This window comes from Protopterus annectens, chromosome 5.part0, assembly GCF_019279795.1.
Source record: "Protopterus annectens isolate FY-2018-M chromosome 5.part0, PAN1.0, whole genome shotgun sequence".
In the NCBI taxonomy this organism is placed as follows: Eukaryota; Metazoa; Chordata; order Ceratodontiformes; family Protopteridae; genus Protopterus; species Protopterus annectens.
In genome coordinates this window covers 1,748,459,753-1,748,482,030 of record NC_056735.1, presented here as the reverse complement: position 1 = coordinate 1,748,482,030, position 22,278 = coordinate 1,748,459,753, and the positions used below count along the sequence as shown (strand labels likewise).

Below are 22,278 nucleotides of genomic sequence, written 5' to 3'. Positions count from 1 at the left end.
TTTGACCATCTACCTGTGGGTGACTCCGCCCACTGACGACCTAATTAAGCTGGTTGCTCAGTGGGCTTAGAAGGCTCCTGACACTATAGAACCTGTTCCCTGGAGTCCTGACAAGGTTCTTTCTGCTCCTGAAGACCATCCCCATTGGGCAAAGGGCTTAGTAGTTGATGCCATGGTTGTAGCAGTCGCCACCAAGAAAGAATTAGCTGAGGAAAGTTCTACTGTACACCCCCCTAACCGAGAGTCCAGGGCAATTTGAGAAGTGGGTCTATGCATCAGCCGTCTCTATCAGGTCTTTGAATTTTTTGGCACACTTTAATAGACTTCAAAGGGATCCGGTCAAGGAGCTGTCAGATGCCTTGATGGCAACAGTCGCTGAGGGGGTCCAAGAAAAAGTGGCCTCTCAGCTACCCTGGATTCTATTTTAAATTTGTCCATGAGGCTTATTGTGCTTGCAGCCGAAGGGGCGACCAGGTCAGCAGGTGCAGGTGTTGCTATTCGACAACATGCTTGGCTGCGCCTGTGTTAGTTTGCAGAGCCATTCAAGTCTTCCTTCATCAATTCTCCCTTTGACGGATCCTCTTTGTTTGGACCCAAAGAAAGGAAACTCTATCCAGGTGTGAAAAGGATGGAAAGACTCTTATCTGCTGTGGGTGTACATTTTTCTTCTCCTCAATGATCCTTCTCCAGGACTCAAAGGAGTGGTAAGATGTGGTTCAAAAAGTCCCAGAAGCCTTTACCGGACAGACATGGTTCGCACTTCCCTTGGGGAAGAGGGGGGAGTTACAATGGAAGATGCCGTCCCAGAGGCAGAGGTGGTCCACAGAATCAGGGTTTCAGGGACTCATTCTCTGGTCAACCCTACCAGCACTGCTGAAAGGGGGCCCTATTGCTTACCTCTGGAGGCAGTCGGGGGAACATTTTCCTTGCACCTGAACCCTGACAGTGCATAACCACTGATGCCTTGGTGCTAAGGATAATTTCCAGAGGTTATCTAATCCCTTTCACTCTTTACCTGAGAACCCCAGCAAGCCTCCCCAACATTCCACCCAGTCAGAGAGATCAAGCAGCATTAGAGATACAAAAGCTGGTAAAAAAAAAAAAAGTCATCCAAGAAATCCCACAAGACCAGTTAGGATCTAGATTTTACTCAAGATTCTTTTTAGTGCCAAAGAAAACAGGAGACTGGAGACCAATTTTTGATCTCAGTATTCTGAACACATTTGTCCAACAGTCAAAATTCCAGATTTTCATGGTTCAGTCAATTCTTCCCTTCTTAGAGGAAAATGACTGGATGTGCTCTGTTGACTTTCAAGATGCGTATTACTACGTAAAGATGGACAAATGCTCAGGAAAGTTTCTCTTCTTCCAGCTAGGAGCCAGTCATTACCAATTCAGAGTGCTGCCCTTTCGTCTCACCATAGCCCCCAGGGTTTTCACTTAATGCATGGCAGCGGTCACAGCACATTTGAGGCTGCATGGATTCTGAGTGTTTCCTTACCTAGACGACTGGCTCCTCACCACTTCCACCAGGCATCAACTACTACAAACAATGGACTTCATTCTGTAACTATCTCAGCAGTTGGGCATCACGGTCAAACTTGTAAAGTCTCAACTAACCCCTTCTCAGGATATGGAATTCATCGGAGCTCATCTCAATACTCTTTCTTGTGTGGCATCACTTTCCCTCAACAGGTTGCACAAAACACAATCGCAGGTTTACCCTCTCCTTTGCTCAAACAAAATTCCAGTTCAGCAGATTCTGCAGGCATTGGGCACCATGGCATCAGCGATCACATTAGTTCCAATGGCAAGATTTCACATGAGACGTCTCCACTGGCTACTTGCGAACCAATGGTCTATTTTAACCCACCCCTTAAATCATTTGGTCTTCATATCCAGCCGATGCAAAAAGAGCTTAGTGTGGTGGATACGATCTGAGAAGATTCTTCTAGGCCACCCCTTTGTCCCCCAGCAGCCTAAGGCCTAGTGACTATGGATGCTTCCCAGGTGGGACGGGGGGCATTATCTCGGGAATACAGTCCATGGCACTTGGTCCCCCTCCAAGGCCAATCTGCATATCAACATTCTAGAGCTAAGGGCAGTGCTTCTGGTGTTGCAAGCATTTCATCCTGCCTTACCTCACGGGACGATAGTTATTCAATCAAACAACATGTGTGTAGTCTGATACATCAACAAACAAGGGGGAACCAAGTCTTATCCACTGTGTCAAGAAGCCCTTCGAGTGTCGCAATGGGCCATAACTTCCATCTGCTTACTGATAGCAATGCACATCCCGGGGAGTTCAAACGTGATTGCGGACAAACTGAGTAGATGCATTCTCATGCCTCACTAGTAGTCTCTGAACTCCAGAGTAGCGAAGAAGATCTTTCTTCACTGGGGCCAGCCTTGCTTCACCCCTGAACAACAAGTGCAGAGGCTACTTTGCCCTAATACTCCCTCGGGAAGTCCCCCAGAGACGCCTTCCCCCCTTTCCTCTGATCCCTCTTTTTCTCAAGAAAGCAGCTCAGTTGAGAAGCAAAGTGATCCTCATTGCACCTTACTGGCCTCGACAGGTATGGTTTCCCATCCTCTGGCCTTATCTACTTCACCACCCATGGATTCTGTGCACAGTTGTAGACCTTCTGTCCCATCCTCAGGGACTAGTGCACTCCAGTCTTCAGACCTGCAATGTAACTGCTTGGTTTCTCCAGTTCCGTTAGTAGCCAGGCGTAATTAAACTCCTTCTCCTGTTCAACACATTTTGTTGGCCTCCCATAAAGCATCCACCAGGAATCTCTACTGTATTAAGCAGAGAATATTGTCTATATGGGCTTCTGATAATGATCTGGATGCCAGTACAAAAAGTTCTAGAGTTTTAGCTACCAGTTTTGATAAAGGAGCTTCTGCTTCAGCAGTCAAGGTTATCTTCGCAGCTGTTTCAAATTTCCATAATGGTATCAGTGACCAGCCTTTAATCTCCCACAGGCTTTGTAAGGTTTTTCTTAAAGGCACCATCTGTTTGAAGCCCCCTTTCAAGGATCTGCTACTGCCATGGGACTTGACTATTATACTGCAATCTCTTGCTTTACCCCCATTTGAACCTGTGACTTAAAATTTCTTTATTGGAAAACATTGCTTCTCAAAACTTGTCACTTGGTCAAGATGAATCTCCTAATTACAGCCTCTATGTCCTAAAGCCCCTTATTTCGTTTTCCTTAAAGACAGAGTATCACTCAGAACAAACCCCACTTTTCTTCCTAAAGTGATTTCAGAGACCAATATCAATCTTACTTGCCTGTATGTTTACCAAATTTTTCTAGTAAATGCAAATACTGCCTGCACCCTCTGGATGTGCGCAGGCAATTACATTTTTATCTGGCTAGAACTAAGCATCTTAGACAATCAGAACAGGTATTTGTGTCCTTTGCAAGTGCAGCCTTGGGCAAACCTGTGTCTAAGGTTACTCTGTCTAGATGGTTAAGGGATTGCATGTCCTTTATTTACACAAAAGAAAACTTAAGATTCCGTATGCCAGTGAAGGCACAGTCTACCAGATCTATGGTGACTTCATCTGTTTTTCATTCTAAACCTTCTGTATCAGAAATTTGTGCAGCTGCAACTTGGGCTAAACTGCATACTAATGACAAATTGGATATGGTCTCCAGGAGGAGAGCCTCCTTTGGTTCTATAGTATTCTTCCATAAGGCCACCCAGGATCTAAGTTGGGGACGCTGTCCCACAAGTCAAGAATAGATGAAGATTGACAGCATGAGATAAAGAGGTTATATCTTACCATAACATTCCATGTGTGTTGTTGGTCTTCCTCTATTCTTGCTTCCCTCCCGTCTGCCCCCACCTTTGAATTTCTGGTGGGTAACATCCTGGCCTGCATTTTTATTGTTAGGGATACCTTGGACAAGGTTTCTGGCTGGAGTGATAGTGCCTTCTTCAGTATGAGTGCAAACTTAATCTGAGGTAATGTGGAGAGGGGCATTTTGGGTAGACTAGCAGCTCAAAGAGATTTTTGGCTGATGCAATCTATATATCGGCCGGATCAGTTCCAAGAATCAGAACCCTACACCCACAAGTCAAGAATAGATTCAGATCAACAACACAGATGGAAAGTTATGGTAAGACATAACTTTTTTTTTTTTGTTTTTCCATTCAGTCCCAGTCTTCTTCAGCCTTTACTTTGTTAAACACCTTTATTAAATTATCACTTAAATCATAGGCAAACAAACATTAACAGTAAAGAATACAATATTAACATTTTTTCCATTTATATACATTATACATCAAATATCTTGTTTATCTAGTAATTATCATCAGTCTAACATTACATAAATTGATGAATTCCTGCCTTCTCTTAGACCTCACTTGTATGCCTCCTGACAGAGTACTGTGTAGAGAACTTTTAAAATCTGTCAACTCCTTACACTCTCAAAACGTATATTCTCACTTGCCTGTTTCTTTCCCATCATACTTCAAACATTTGCTATCTACCTGAGGAAAAAGTCTTTGACGTCTCCGTTGGGTTTACAAATACTTGTACAAACACTTCCAAGGAAAGATCTTAAACCTTCTGGACTTTGTTGCATACTTAGAAGCCATACATATGTCCTTCCATCGTTCTGATGTGAACTGCTTTTTCAGTTACTTTTTCCAATCTTCTATAACCTTCTGTAATTGATTCTTATAATTATCATGCAATATTTTATATGTCTATTAATTGTCCATTTTATAACAGCAGCTTCTGTTTTAGATTCAAATAAAAACTCTACCATAGCAGATTTTTCACTTATGATTATCCTATCCCTTTCTATTTGACTGTACTCTAATATATATACCTGGTAGGGAAGGCAGTCTCTAGCCTGCAGTCCAAAATATCTTCTTGGTCTAATTCTACTTGACTACATTTCTTTCTCTAGTTATTTACTCCAATACCTTGGTTCCTTTGGCAGTATTTTCCAGTAGATTCTGGCCCCCTCTTGCCTATTTTCTATACCCCTACTTGCAGTCATCCCTATGGGCAAAATCTCCTTTCCCCAATCTTGTGTTGGCTTATTTCTCAGAATACATTCTGCTACTTTGCATATAATATTCTGTGTAGTTGATATTCTCCTTAAGGATCTTTATCCAAAACGCAACTCTGTCTATATCCTGACCCCCCCCCCCCCACTGCTTCATCATCATCCCTTTCCATTTTGAATTATAACCTTCTGTTTGTGTTGTGTATGTGAGGCTTAACTGTGTAGCTCTAAAATATCCATTTCAAATTAGGTAATCCTAAACCACCTTGTTCTATTGGGGGAATCAACTTATCCCACTTAACTCTTGGCCTCTTCCTCTCCCATATAAATTCCTTTAACTCTTTATTAATTATTTCCACAATGTTTCTCTGATTAATTTAAATATACATGACCCATATATAAAACTAAAGGGTCTAAAAACATTTTCAGTGCTTATATCTTACTGTCTATAAACGAGAGCTTCCGTTTCTCCGTTTTTGTATTCTCCTTTGTTTAATCTCTTCCTACATATCCTTAGCTGTAGACTTTTTAATTCATACTCCTGAATACTTTATCTTATCATGTCACAGTAAATATGGGTATTGCTGAACCAATTCATGAGAGGGTACATAATGTATAGCTATAGCCTTTGTTTTATCTTCATTAATTTTATATCCAGAAAAGACTTGAAACTTGAGACTTGAGATGTTCTTTTCTAGATTTATCAAGTACAAAATAATATTTGTGAATAAAGCCAGCTTTTCCTTGGTTACCTTACCAGTTATATCTTTTATTTCTGAGTCCTGTATTTTCTTTGCCAATTACTCTAAATATAAAGCAGATATCAAAGGGGAAAGAGGGCACCCCTGTCTGGTTCTTCTGTTCAATCACAAGCTGTCAGAGAAGAACCCTCCTTCTTTAATTATCACCTTGAGTCCTTCACATATCCTCCTAATTGCATTATTGTATCAGAGAATGCAAATGCTTCTATTGTCCTACTCATAAAATCCCAGCTTACTCTATCAAATGCTTTCTGTCTACATCAAGACCCATTATTATGAACTGCAGTCTATTCTTACATTCTGCTTTCATCTGGATCATCATTGGTCTCTTAATGCCATCAATCATTTGCCTCCCCCTCCACAAAACCACATTGATACATATCTGTCAATTTTTGCAACACCTTTGCCATTCTTTTAGGTAGTATAGACAAGCATTTTATAATCATGAGTTAAAATTGAAATGTGTCTCCTTGAAGCTGGGTCTGGTGTGTCTTTACTGTCTTTAGGTAATATAGACAAGAACATTTTCTTCAACGATGTTGGTGCTTCCCCTTCTTTCAAAATAAACCTTCCAGCTCTCTCTTTTTCACTCCTAGCTTCCAGACTTCTACAGGAATTAAATCTGTTCTTGGAGATTTTCCCATTGATCGATTATACATCACTGTTTTTATCCTATCTCCTCCTGTCTACCTCTAACCTTGGCATCATTAAATCTTCAATGAATATTTTAATTTGTACTCTTTCTTTATTTCCATGTTCCTCTGCTTTATGCACATTTTTGTAAAATTTCTGAAATATCTCTAATACCTCTACCAGATCTGTGGCCATATCTCTTGTTATAAGATCCCAAAGTTTGGCAACAATCCAGTCTACTTTCTGTTGCCTAAGTTCTGCTAAATGTTTCTGTGCTCTGGAGTTATTATAAAAAAAGTTGCTTAAGAGCAAACTTTCTAAACTCCTGCAAGTTATCCAGATAGTCCCATATTTTCTCTTTATCCCTCTGCATTTTTAACTCACCTTGTTCAGTGAGATTCTCCTTATTTTGCAACAGTTTAACTTTTGTCAACCTCTCTAGGTATTTCTTATTACTGCCTAATCATCTCTCTCTATTTATATCTGATTTTCTTTTCTTTTTTACAGTTGTTTCTTTTCATTTCCATTTTAACCTATGTCACATATTTCAAGACTTTATGTTTTAGTGAAAAACCTCAAACAAAAATCTAAATACATTTTCAAAACACCCCCATCCCTTATTAACTTAGAACAAATACACACAACTGAGTACATCTTCAAAAAATGAAGTTTAACCCTTCAGATAGGAACAATTGCCCAAATTTATAGCTGCACACACAGGCATTACCTAACCTAAAATTAAGTTTATCCATGTGAAAGTGTGTGCTATAGCCTGTGTTCCCATTTCCACTGATTGTCTGTTCTCTTCTCATCTCTATTCTCCTCTCAGATGTGAAAAACAGCTTGTATGCTTTCAGAAATCATTAACTTTTAGCCCGATGAAAAAGTGCACTGGCTATCTTTAAATAAAACTAAATTGTGCACTGTCGTAGGGCTGCTGTCTCTTATTTACTTCCCATAATTTCATACTTTATTTTTTAACTGATTAGTTTTTAACTAAGCTGCTTGTCATTGTACCTTTAATTTTCCATTTCACTAAGCAAAGAATGCCCAGAACTCTCAAGATTAAGTGCTCACAACTGCAGACCGCTTGTCTCCATGTAAAATTAATCAACAATGAATCTTTTTAAATTTCACTCAGGACAGAATGTACAACTGCCTTAGCAGCAGACTTCTTGGATCTCAGCGAACATTTGCTAATGCAGAAAAGCCAATATCTTTACAGATGTCAGAAGCTTGGCATTTTTCATAGCTTATATAGTTTTTCTTTTATTTTTCAAGCCTACTTGCTTACAAAAAACACCTGTTTATAGCTTAAGTTAAGGATATTAATACAGACACTCACCCTTGTCAAAAATGAGAGAAAATATCTTGATTCTACATATACTATAATATAACCAATGCACATTTACACCTCCCCATCAAAGCAACCCATGATCACAGCATATTAACATTAAACTTGCTTTTTGTCCAGCCTTTCTTCTTTTATTATACTGTTAAACCTATACTTTTCACAAAAGTACTGTTTTACTTTAATATTTTTAACACATATAGCATTCACTAAAAAGACTCACCCACATTTAAAATAGCCATGTCTATACACTGAAACCTGGTTCAAGGCTCCTGAGAGCACCCCGGCACTATCAGGTTATACCTCATATCATGCTTTCCGGCCCCAAAGTCCGGACCACACCAAGAAAGGAGGGGGGTATCCATATTCATCAAGGATACCCACACCTCCAGGTTGGTGGCAACGTACAAAGCATCGGAGACCATCCAGGTGCAAGTAACCGTAGGAAAGATGGCTCTGCAATTTGTAGCATGTTACAGGCCACCCTCTCAAACTCAGGAACATCACACAGCTTTCCTGAAAACACTCAAGGGGATAAATGTATCTCCAAACACCATCATATTAGGTGATTTCAACTACCCGAATATAGACTGGGATCATTACTCAAGCCCCAACACTCTAGCCCAAAGGTTCCTGGAGTTAATAAACTCAAATGCCATGGAACAACTAGTCACCATCCCCACGAGAGAAGAAAACATACTAGATCTCATCATCATGAACATGGGGACACAATGTTCAGCACTAGAGGTGTACCCCTCATTGGTGAGATCAGATCATAAACTAATCTCACTGTAAGTCCACATCCCGCCCCCACCCCAGATAAAAAAGACCACAGTGAAGAACTTCTCAAAAGCCAACTTCACACTTCTTAAGACTGGTGTGGTTTCTTTCAAGGCCCCTGAGCCAGCGGAAACCATTACCCAAACAGCTGAATCACTTACAAATGCCTTCTATCAGCACCTCCAGGACTGCATGGATCAGGCAATCCCAAACAAAATAAAGACTCTTTTCACCAAAGGCAAGCACCCAGTCTGGTGGACCCCAGCCATTAACAAACTCTACAATAAAAGGAGAAAGCTACTACAAGATAGAGCAAAATCCTTAAAAGGGAAGACACCCTGGATCACTATAAGTAAAAAAACTACGATCGCTCATAAAATCATCCAAGGCAAATTTTGAAAGAAAAATCGCTAAGGACTCAAAAGACAATCATAAGGCCTTTTTAGCTATGTTAGAAACCTGGGAGGAAACTCCCAGATATGCTCAGAATTAGTTCAAAATGATGTAAAAATCACTGAACCAACAAACATTGCCAACATACTGGCTGACAGGTTCAGTGCAAATTCCCCCCCCCCCCCCCAAAAGGAGAGATATCTATCCCAGCGGATTGTAGCCTCCCACACATCTCAAATGCTCAGGTGAAAACTGCTCTCTCCAAGGCAAAAAACACAGCATCTATGGGACCAGATGGTGTCCCCGGTTGTGTGCTCCACGAACTCGATGAGGAATTAAACCCGCTGTCAGGGCAGCTGTTTAATCTTAGCCTCATCTCAGGATACGTACCCAAGGAGTGGCGTATGGCAACTGTGGTCCCACTTCACAAAGGCGGTGCCTCCACTGACCCTAGTAATTACCGCCCCATCAGCTTGACAAGCCTAGTCTGCAAAGCTATGGAGAGGATCATAATGGAACTCATAAATAAAGACATAGGGGACTTACAGACATTGGATCCAACCCAGTTTGGCTTTGTCAAGGGCAGATCATGCCTTTTAAACTTGGTTGATTTTTTTGAAACCGTCACCAAGGCCATTGATGAGGGCAAGGCAGTCCACACAGCCTACCTTGACCTTCCAATAGCTTTCGACACAATACCCCACTCGGGTATCATAGAAAAACTCACCAACATAAATGTAAACCCATACGTCACAAGATGGGTTGCAAACTGGCTAAATGACAGAACCCACAGGGTCAGAGTGGCTGGCGCCATGTCAGACTCCAAGCTGGTCACAAGTGGTGTCCCACAGGGCTCAGTCCTAGGCCCCCTCTTGTTCGGCATCTACTTTTCAGAAGTACAGGCAAACACAGGAGGATTATGGCTGACTAAGTTTGCAGATGACTGCAAACTGGGCGCCATAGTTGAAAACACATCAGACACAGACATCCTCCAGAAGGGTCTCATAGAAACGGATAACTGGTGCCAGAGCCATGGCCTAAAGTTAAACACCAAAAAATGCATAGTCATACCCTTCGGGAAAAACAAGGTTACCCCTAGCTACCATATAGGTGGCAATCCACTAAGCACAGAGCAGGTTATCCGGGATCTGGGGACCCAGGTTGACAGTAACCTTTCATTTGACACCCACGTTGCCAAGGTAGTTAGGAAAACCTTCTACATTGCCCACCTGATCATGAAGGGATTCACATCTAGATCAAGGGAGGTCATTGTTCCCCTGTACTCATCACTCATCAGACCAATGATTGAGTACAATGCCCCATTCGGAATGTATCTTACCCGACACCTGCAGCAATTGGAAAGGCCCCAAAAGTTCCTCACCAAGAGGATAAAGGGTCTCAAAAATATGTCTTATGCTGCCCGACTGAAGGAACTCCAGCTCTATTCAGTCGCATACCGTCTGCTCAGAGGTGACCTGTGCCTAACATACAAGGCCATGTCAAACCCGGAATTGATGGACATGCTCCACCTCAAAAAATCTAAATCCATAAGAAATACAAGAGGAAGAGACTTAAACCTTAACACAGTTATAAATAGGACGTGCTGGAGGGACAGATTCATCACCCAGAGACTCCCTATGCTGTGGAACAAAATCCCGGTACATGTGAGGCAGAGCACCTCGCTGGCCCTGTTCAAGAGAAATCTTGACAAATGGATGGGAGATCGCAGGTTTACCCCGGGGATCACCTCAGTGTCACTGCTAGACAGAGGCATGGTAAACTAATGGGCACAGTACCTTTCAAACTTAAGGGGTGGTGAAAGCCACAAAACTTTGGGCTAGGCTTATAAATGCCCTAGGGCAGATAGCCTAGTATGAACCTATGAACCTATGAACTACACAAAATTATTATACCATATATAGAATGCAGTTCTTATCAGAAATATTCCAAACACTGAATACAAACAAAAACAGTTTTACTTGGTTATTTTTCTCTTTTAATATAATTATAAACATTAATGGCACAAAGTAGGGTATATGTTACAGTCTACCCAAAAGTTTAACAAACTCAACAAAAGGCCAGTACTTCTTAGTCACTTTTTTCTTGCAAAGCCATATTTCACAGATGTGATTGATATTTTTAGTCCCACATTTATTCACTAATTTCAGTGCATCTCAATCTCCCAACACTAGACTTTAATTCATGTCCAACATACTCCTGATTTTTCTAGTCAACTTACATGATTTTTTTCAGTCTCTGAAGCATTCTCGGTTGGAACACTGGAAAAAAGTTTTACTGATAATGTCTCTGTATGAGTTTTATTATCAGAAGAATGAGAAATGGAGCCCCCTTCTGTATGTTGTCTCACATTTTGTTGGATAAGCTTTATTTCCTTCTTAACCTGTTGTGCATCAAAAAATGACTTTGATCCTCCAAGAAGAAATATTCTGAAGACATCTGGGTATGGCAGCTTGAATCTCATACCTCCCTCTCCACATTCCCTGATTGCTGGGATAAATGTGCTTTTCTTCTGGCTGGTGTACAGTCAATAATCTTTTTCCACAAACACACAGATGTCTCCAATTTTTAATACTTTTTCCTTCTGCCATAGTTTTGTCAGGATCAACTATTTCTGCTGATATGATCACATCTCTATCAGTACAGGTCTTAGCAGCTTTCCTATGGCCAGGTTTGGAGAATAAACTTGATATGCCCTTTCAGTTAATAAACCTGCTGTGGCATACCAGTCCTGTTGCTTATTCTTGCTTTCATAAATTTAATGCAGTCTGTTCCTGCTAGTTTCTCTGGCACAGCAGAAAATCTCTGATTTTCTCTTTGTGGAGAAAAGGAGCAAAGGTCCACCAGTGAATGCAGTGGTAGTAGCAGCAGCCACTAAGAAGGAACTGTCTGAAGAATGTTCCTCAGTTCTTCACACAAATGGAGAGTCTAGGGCTATGGACTGGTTTGGGAAATGGATGTATGCTTCAGTGACCTTTGCTCTTAGAATGGTAAATTATTCAGTCCGTGTTCCCAGATTTCAGAGAGAGACCTGCCCAGGAATTTTCCAAGTCTCTGTTGGGTATCTTGCGTACAGATGTTTAGAAGACCATGGATTTCCAGCTTTTTACCCTCCAGTGTACCTCCACATTAACCATGTGACTGCTTTCCAAAATGGCTGATGGTGCCTGCTGCTGTCACTGTGCCAGCATTACCACTCATTGGCCTGCTGCATGCATCTTTGGGATTTTGCAGAAAGATTTAAGATGTCTTTCATTAATGACCTCTTTGATGGGTCCACCCTATTCAGACCTAAAGTGAAAGAAACACTAACCAGGAGTCAACAGGTTGGGAAGATTGTCTCTATGTCTCTCTCTCTCTCAGCCAGTGTTTGCTCTTCACCTTTTCTAGTTAATGTTCTTTCATATTCTCTAAATTTCTTCTTTGCTAGCATCCAGGCAGTGTACTTAGTAGCCAGTAACTGAATTTTACCAAAAATGGCTATTTCACTAGCTATTTCCCTTTTCCTGTTTTCTCACTGGGAGTGATGAAATGAAGCTGTTAATTGGTGTGTAGCCACCTTGGAAGAGTCCAGTCTGCTGCAGGCTTATCCTTAGCCAGCATGCTACCACTTAACTTTCCGAGAAAGTGCAGAAACTGGCACATGTTTACTGATAACCAACATATACTGATTTCACTTGTGAGAGAGGGACTTATCTAAATTGGAGAATAGTCTGTCCATCCAACCTGAGGTTTGTATACTTCACCACAACAGCACTACATTGAGCACCACAACAATAATTGCATATGCTGAGGTAGGGAAAATAAACTTAGCAAAGTCTCCTAGGGTTTCTAGATGCCCTTCTAGCATGTTTCAGTCATATAGCTAAAATGCTAACACCACAGTCTTGCCTGCTACAAGCTTGTACCCTTAATATCCCATAAGTCTGCAAAGCATCACAGAAATGTCTTAGTTACTGGTAATGCCATTGTAAGAAACACAGACATAGAAATCACAAAGTTGGCAAGAGATATATAAGGTGACAGTTGCTTTTCTGTTGGTAGGATTAGGGATTTCACTAGTACCGTTAGTTCCCTGTACTTACCCATGTGGGTATGAACGATTTTAATCATTCCATCTTGAAGGAGACACAGAGAGACATTTCTGTGCTCTTCACATGTCTTCAAAGAAGGCATTGTCCTTGTATTCTGCAGCATTCTACCTTCACCAAGAATGATGCCTAAATTCCAGGATAAAAGATGCAGCTTCAGTAATTTACTAGTAAATTGGTGTAATTATAGGGGGTTTTCATTGCGTGTCTGCAAGGCATTAAATGGTTAACAGAACTTCTTGCTTTGCCAGGGATGAACTGCACCTTGTACCTCTCCATTTTCACTTACTGGCTAAAATCTGATTACCCCATATAGACTTTTTTTAGAAAATGAATTCCAAAAGTCTAAACAACAAAATATCTGAACATAAGACTTTACTGTTGATGCTGTCTTCTAGATTACAATGCCTATCATGCATTCAGATCTACTTACAACTGTAGGGGAGCAACCATATTTATTCATAACCATTTTGTGTCTTGCTGGATTCCACATGATATAAATCTTGAACTGGCTGAAGATGCAGTAACACTAAGAATTTATTACTGCATTATAAGCAGTTATAGAATCCCATATCTAGTGCCTCTCATAGCTTTCAGGATACCTTAACCAGATAGTGAAGGTACCATTAAATCAAATATTTTTCTTATGGGCGACTTCAACTATCTAGTCATAAGCTGCCAAACATATACTACCAATTTGCGATATGTCCAGAGATTTCTGGACTTCATAAATACCAATACAGCTGACCATATTGTCCCTTTTCCCAACAGAGATGTCAGTCTACTAGGTCTTGCTCTCGCTACCATAGTTACAGGACTCCTGTTGTTGCCCCTTCTAGCTAGATGTGATTGTCGTGGTGGGGCTTTCTCCCTGAAAGTCTGCTTCAGAGCCTCAAGTGATTACACTTTTTTATGGATTGCTCCAAAACCAATTACTGTTTACTAGTTTTACCTGTAATCATAAAAGGTGTAGTTGTCCAGTAACCTTGCATTTATGGCTGCCTCCTCCTTTTCCAAATTTGACTACACTGTGAAGCATCTGAACCCCAGCTATCACTAATCCTGTATGATGGTACTTTTACATCAACAGACTTTATAACTCAAAAGAAAAAGCTCCTAGCCATCTATAAAAAATATCTACTTCATCATTATAAAAAGGATTTAAAAGTTGCAAATGTCTCAGGTTAACCATAGTAAATATAATGCTGATTATGAACTTAGAGAAGTGATCATTTCAGTAGACAAGAGTGAGACCTTCTTTAGCTAAATTAGGAAGCTTAGAGGTAACCATCAGTTCTTTACTAAATGGTGCTTCCTTCTCTGACCCCCAAGGATATTCCTAGTAGTCTTAAATTTTATTCCATTTGTACCCCACCTACCCTCTTCTCTACCTCATTTTCCCTCTCACATCTCCTCTCCCCTCCCAAAAATCACTTCATATGAAGTCCTTTCTACATTTTCCATAACTAAAACATACCTTTTCCATGGGTCCTAACAGTATTCCTTGATGTCTGCTAAGAAACTTCATGTCCCTCTGTGATGCCCGTGCCCTGGCCCAGCAATCAAGGAGCCTCAGTCCTCACCACTAACACCAGAGAGGGTGTCTCATATATGAAGAAAAGATAACAAATACACACAGTAAAGTGCAATTTCCCTTAAGAGCACAGTCAGTCCGGGGCTGGTCGCTCCCTTGCTCTCCAGGTCCTGAATAAGACTTCCCACTGACACAGCTTTAGGGTCCAGATCTCAGCCTAGCTGGGCAAGCTAAAACCTCCAGCACCCTGTCTGTCCAACCAATGCTTCATGTCCATGCCCAAGTAGCTGACACACACACACTTTGAGATAAGAGTTTCTACAACCACACAGACACTCCTGGAAAAGGCTGGCACAGGTTCTCCAGCTGTGCCCCTATCACCCAGACTATACGGTAGTACCGCCTGCCACCACCCAGCTAATACTTATCAGCTACTCAAAGGCCCTTAAAAGGGTGTCCAATTATTACTGTGCAATATTATCCAATTGATAGTATGACTGAACAGTCAAGCCTTATTAGAGTGACTTGGTACAGTAATCACTATAAATATGCAATGCACTCTAGAACTTAAATTATCTCTACACAAAACAGCCACAGTTCAAAGGTTTTAAAATATTTAATAATAAATAATAAAAACACAAGACAATACTTCTTACTACACAGTGCTAGTCAAGAGTTGAGAGGTCACAGGGAAATACTTAAAATAATTCAGTAGTACAGTTCTGACATCACAGAAAAACACTTAGTCTAATCTTTCTAGTTCCTAGCTAGTTCTAAAAGAAAACACAAGTCTAAGATAACTTACATATAAGCAAGACAGTGCTATGAGTTGGATGATCAAGACAACAATGCTTAATCCTCTCTGGTTCTTTCTGTTTAAATTGAAATTGCAGTTCTGATTCACATTACATTATTCTTCACACTTTCCTGGGGTTCCCAGGCTACACATTACATCATTCTTCACACTTCCCTGGGTTCCCAGACTAACAGAAACTGCATTTACATTATTAACATCTCCTTTTGTTATTTTGCAACTGGTCAGGAAGCAGAGCAATAAAAATACATTTGCATGTTTAAATCTAGCAATTTAACTCTTGGTTAAGACAATAGCAAGAATTTCTTCATCTAGCCCCTTCGGCACCGGTGTCTACATCAAAGGGTCACCACATGCTTTACTTTGGTCAGTAGAGTACACTGTTGTCACATTTTTTTCCAGTTTCACATGTAACACTATTTCTTTACATTTAAGACAACAAGCCTGTAGTTTATATTCATATTTACAAATGACAGAATTATCCATAAAGCTAGGCTAGGCTAGGCTGGCAGCCTTCACACCCACCTAGCAAAATCTCTCCATCAGCCCTTCAACTTGAGCCTGTCTATTGGTTGCTTCTTTAAGGTTTGGAGAACAGTTGTATTGCCCTCACACAAATGTGGTCCCTCTACAAGCCTATTAGTCTCAGTAGTATTATTTGCAATTCTGTAGAACATATTATATGCATACTAATAAACAGCAGTATAGGTGACCTTTTATCCATAGGTACCCACTAGTTTGGTTTGTTTTGTAAAAGCAGATTGTGTCTGCTCAACCAGGTTGAGTTATTTAAAATGGTTACTGAGGCCATGGGTAAACAGCATAAAATCAGCATTGTCTACCTAGACTTTGCCAAGGCCTTCTCTGCCATCTCTCATGCTCTGGAAGTATTTGCAAACTTTGCCATCTCAGCATTAATCTGTATGTAGTTTACTGTATAGCAACCAAACTGTTTGACAGACTTCATATTGTTAAGGTCAGGCGTATTTGTCATAGACAGCAAAATGTCAGCAGGGATGTCCCACAGGGTTCTGTTCCGGGGCACCTCCTTTTTGGCTTATACTTCTTTAATGTGAAAGCCGATATCATAGGCTGTAGCTAGCCAGGTTTGCTGATGATTGCAAACTGGGATTGTTATCAAATCCCATTCTGATATTCAAATTATCTAGCAAGGTGTGTACCAAGGAAATGAATGTTTTTTTTAATCTTGGGTTTACCCTTGTTGCTAAGAAGTTCAGTATAACTTAATTTGGTAAATCCACCTTCACAACTACATACCACTTGGATTTGACTCACTCATAAGAAACTTGAGTACCATTGGTGATACCAAGCTCTCCTTTGACCACCATATCTCTGTCAAGATTAGAAAATTCCTCTTACTTGTAGAACTTATCATTTGTCATATCTCTTCAAGGTCCAAGGAAGGTATAGTATCACTTTATTCCTCCCTTATTGCTATGCCTATCCTTGAGCATCATCATGCCTTCTTCAACATGTAGCTCACTAAGCACTTAAGTGACCATGACCTTTCTTCAACAAAGTGATCAAAGGACTTAGTACCAATAACTATTCTGACATATAAAATCCTTGGCCTTCTACTCAAGTCTCCTGCATCCTCTTAAGAGGTGAACTTTGTTTAGCCTTTCATGTTATGAACAACCCTGCAGTCTTTGAACTATTTAAACAGAGCCAGTGATAAAACACTTTACCCTTTGTAGAGATGTAGTCCTATATCACTACTCCAGTACTAGATGGTATTACATGTACTGAACCCCGTGTATTCCCCATGTTTTAAATAGGCTGCTGTTAAATTTCAAGCAAAGTACTTCCCTGGATGTCTTTAAAACCAGTCTGGATGATCAGATGGATCACCACAAAATTTCACCTGAGATATGTGGGAGTAATATACTTAATGTAAGGCACTATTAGTCTCCCACAAGTATTGGATGATGAGTCTGAGCTCTTCAGTGGTTTCCTTGACCATAGGTTCAGTAAGAACCTGTATCGTAGGAGTGTTCAGTTGTTTTGCCATATGTGTATACTGTCCTGACAGTAGATCCTCTAAGTGCTATGCATTCAGGAACCTGCTGTTTGAGACAGTATTTGTAAAATATTGCTTGTGGTTCAATGAAGGTCTGAATGGTTGTCAGCGGTGATTTGATATAGATGACTGACTCAGATAGACTTTGTAGATAAATCAAAGGTTTTGATTAAAGAAAGTAGTTTGTGTTTTTAATTAGTGTGTATCATGTTAAACTAGAATTATAAACACCCACTTTCATTTACAGATATGCAGAGCAGTTCCCTAAAGCTCTTTGCAAATTATGAGCAGAAAGCAATGCTGCTAAAACGACAGGCCTTTGCCATCTTTAGTGGAGAGGTTGACCAGTATCATCTCTTCCTTCCCCTGATACAAGGTAAGTGTACTGTATTGTTACAGGCTGAGCTGCTATAACAAGGGAAATCACTTAACAGACCATTATGATTAATTAATTTTTCTCAGTGTATTGCATTAGTGGCTGAGGTGATTGGGGTGTGTGAGTAAGCCAGTGTGATGGTAATCATCTTCAAAGCATCAATTGAGCTTATCCTCATTGTAGGAATATTTTTCTTAAGTCATTACATTGGGTGTGAACACCTTTTATATACTATTTTTCCAAGTAATGGCTACCTTCCCTGTGAAGAGCGTGCACAGGTCAAAAGTCTCATGCCACTTAACATACTAACATTGATAACACAAGGTTGTCTTATGTATCCTGCAGTATTTTTCTTCATGCTTTTCAGGTTTACATTTTCTCACTCCTTCTGTATAATAATGGTCTCTCAGACATGAAAGATAAACTGTATTTGCGTAGTGGCTTGTAGTAGAAAATTACAAGAATGAGATATGGCATTGAAATTCACCTGTAAGTGTACCTGTGTTAGGCAAATTGCACCTCTTATTTTTTGGGGGGCCCAAACCAAAATGTAGATAAATGTGCATGCTGTGCTAAATTCAGACAAGCATTTTTTTCCATGTTTTACCCCTGATGTCATCATGTCCTGTCTTCTTCTAAATGCCCATTCATTCCTCAGCACAGAGTTGAGAGCTGACCGAGGGCTTGGCGCTAAGGAAGCCATTCATTATTTTTCTTTTGCTGCCTTATCCTTAATTGGCACGCCTAGTAACATACCCAGGGATTGGAGTGTGGTGAGAATAAACAACGGTGTGTCACATGCTTATGCAAGTGACATAACCTGTCATGACAGTCCTACCCCCCCCCCCACCCCTGAAGCCAGTACTGCCATGGTGGCTTCTGTCTCCAGCAGGGATTAATTAATCAGAATGTGTGGCTTCACACTTGTACTCTCACCCCATCCGCCATGGAGAAGAGAGCCAACTAAGGTACATTACTCCTTTGTCTCCCATGCCAGTTCTACCAGGTACACAAGCTGCTACTCAGGTCACCTGGGCCAAGGTCAAGGCTTCATCTCTTGATGCCAAATGAGCTGTCATAAACAGACCACCAAGTTTTTTTTTAATTTATGATGCCCCCAGGACCTTGCATAATGGTTCCTCTACCTCTACTCATATGGCCCATTCATTCCTTCAGAATGGAAGCAGAGTTTTTTCCAGCCTAAGTAAGAACTCTATAGCTCATTCATTCCAGTCCAGGCACCCCCATCAGCTGTCCTTTCCCTGGTGAGAGTCAGGTAGTAGGGAGCAGGCCAGCTTGCTAGTCCTCACTGGCAGTGACTTCCTCTTGAGTGAGGGTATACATCCGCTCGAGTTTTCCCCTCAGCTCTAAAGTCAGAATGCACTTTGCCAGCAAGAGGTCAGCCGACTTGAAGCTCCACTGGGAGAGCTCTTAATGCACCCACTAGGTCATACTTGTGTGACAAGCTAGAGTGTGCATCTGTCCCCGTGGGGTGGATGAGTTAGCAGAAGCTGCTCACTTCCATTCTTCCCTGCCAACTGCTGCAGACACCTGAGACACTAGCTGAACTCAGGTTGCCTGTGATTTAGTCAGGACATTATCTCTTTATGCCACTGAACTGACTCTAAACTTCAAAGATAAGGAGAATGAAGGTTCTGAAGTCTTTTTTTTTTTTTTTTTTTTTTTTTTTTGGGGGGGATGAGGAACATCTAAAGATATTAGTGAATAAGTAAAAATATAATCTCCAAACAAATAAAGCCTGTGGAACTGGACAAAATGGAGTAGCTAGTAATGAAATGGGCTGAAACTGTCCACAGAATGGAGGAGTCCAGACACTGCAGATTTTGCTACCTGACAGCTTTTTGTCAGTTCATCTGGAGCTGATACATCTTCTTTGGCAACTGCCAGCCACAAGAAATAGGAGTCAGCCCCCAAAGTGCCAGTGGAGCCCCTGTGTTCCTACCTACATTTATGCTTACTTCCACAATTACAGTCCTAATACTGGAGATGGAGGATGTAGCTGAGCTTGAATACTCAGTTGTAGAACAGCTTTCTCCCTCAGCATCAATTAAGACTATTACAGCTCCATCACCTATTGCCAGTTCTTCTGTATCATCAATGCCATTTTTTGATTTTGAAGTTTTAGCTAAGGAACTCATTTCAGCAGCTGGTGGGACCTTTTGAAGAACCCCTTCTGTTAAAATCTGGGCTTACTGAGCATGAAAATTTCAGTGCTTTTGAATGTTCAAGATACAAAGATGAGAAGCCGTTATACTCTCCTTTCTGAGGATGAAGAACACTTTTATGGAGTACTGTTTTTACTACATTCATAACCCTGTTAAGTTTAATTCTGTTGGCAGACAAAAAGTTATTACTAGAAAATGGAACTCTACCTCTAAACCAACTGCATTTTAATGATTTAATATTATAATAGAGAAAATAACTGTCAGAGGGATATTTAGAAAAGGGAAGGAGCAAATTACATAAAACTAATGGAATTTGTAGGAAAAATGCATGCAGAATAATGTTCATAAGGATTGAGGTTTAAGGGAAGGCAGGAATTGAGCAAATTATGTAATGTACAATTGATGATCTTTATAATAAAAGAAAAAATATGTGGTATATAATGTGTGTAAAAGAAAACAATGTTAAAATGGTTTGCTTTCTTTTCTGTTAATGTATGTCTGCCTGTGATAATTTAATAAAGGTGTTTAAAAAAAAGACTGCAAAAAGAACCAACAACATAGTGCCAGATTGTCTCAGTTCATTATGTATCAGCATTTGTAAGGATGGAACTGAAATCTTTTTTCATTTTATATTTAACAAACCATTAAAAAGAAGCTGTGTACCCCTGCCTAGAAGAATTCCATGGTAGTCTCAAATCTTTAAGGAAAGTGATTGCTGTATATTAGGTAAATTGATTCAACAAAATAGCAGTGACATTTCACATGTCTTCATTAAGGGGTATTCTACTATGTCCACCTTAGATGAATCCTATGATCTGATTTGTTAGGCAAATGACTATGAGTTGACTGCCACTGTGGTGTATTTGAATTTAGTCAAAGCTTTAGCTGTACTGCTATACAGTAAAATAGCATTATCTATGGAAAACTTTAGCATCAATCCATATATAATTAAGTGGGTTAAACACCAATTAACAGATAGAAGCCAAAGCACTGTTGCCTTAAGTCCATTACATCTGAAAGGCTTGTAAGTTCCAGTGTGCAACAAAGGTCACACTTGGACCCAGTACGGATCAAGTTGGTGTTTTCATCATTGCCACAGTTACTTCAAAAACGGCTTGGAAAGTATGCATATGTTAGTAACTTCTGTATCTTATCAGATGCAGATATTCAAAAATTAAAGGAATTCCTTTATGAAGCAAATACATTTTTAAAAATGATTGCTGTTGATCCTGTGTCCCAACTCAAAAGAATCATGTCATTAGTTACAGCCATTTCCTCACATAATATTTCTGACAGAGTACTCTGTAGGGGATTTATAAAATCTGCCAACTCACTACACTCCCAAAATGTATGTTCCCAGGCATCTCTTTCTTCAGCATCATGTCTCCATCATTTCGTAGCTACATTAGAAGAAAATTCTTTGAAGTCTATTTGGGATATAAAAATAAATGTGCAAACACTTCCAAGCAAAAAATCCTAAACCTTCTGCACAAATTTGAATTTTTGAGAGCCATGCATATGTTCATCCATTGTTCCTTTATAAATTGTTTTTCCAGTTTCTCCTCCCAATCGCTGACCTCCTCTAATTGATTTCTGTAATTATCATGCAATATTTTATATACCATACTAATTATTATCTTTTTAAGCTCAGCTTCTGTTCTAAATTTAACTTAAAACTCTACCAACATAGGTCTTTCATATAGGATTCCCCTATCCCTTTCTCTTCACCTGTACTCTGATATCAATCCCTAATAGAGAAGACAGTCTTTAGTCTACAGTCCAAATGTCATCTTCATTGCATCCCACTCTGTTATGCTTCCCTCTAGTTATCTGCTTCCAATACCTTGGTTTCTTGCTCCAATAGGTTCTACCCCCTCTTACCCATTTTCTGTACTCCATCCTGCAGTCACCCTATTGGCAAAATCTCTTTTCTCCATTCTAATGTTGGCTTAGTTCTTAGAATACTTTATGCTATTTTATGAATGTAATATTCTGCATGTTTATTATTTTCCTTAATGATCTGCATCAAATATCCCCCTCTCCTTATTTTTTTTAAGAAACATCTTTATTAAATTAGCATGTATGTCATAGGCAATCTTACATTTATTTAAATGAAAATAAGCCATGCTGACACAGTCTCACTTGTAAACATTATACATTACAAACCATGTTGACACAACTGTAGCTGCAAACATTATGCATCACTTATAATATATCCAGTCATTAGTAAGATAGCTCGTTCAAATCCTGCCTTCTTTTACACCTCA

The 22,278-nt window shown here is 40.1% G+C and overlaps 1 protein-coding gene across 1 annotated transcript in view; it reads left to right on the top strand.

Moving 5' to 3' along the window:
* Positions 1-22,278, top strand: part of DOP1B (DOP1 leucine zipper like protein B) — a 2,336,114-nt gene that overhangs the window by 1,915,787 nt on the left and 398,049 nt on the right. The window contains exon 32 of the mRNA XM_044071549.1: positions 17,697-17,825. Within this exon, the coding sequence (XP_043927484.1) occupies positions 17,697-17,825 (129 nt within the window). The remainder of the gene's footprint in view (positions 1-17,696; positions 17,826-22,278) is intronic.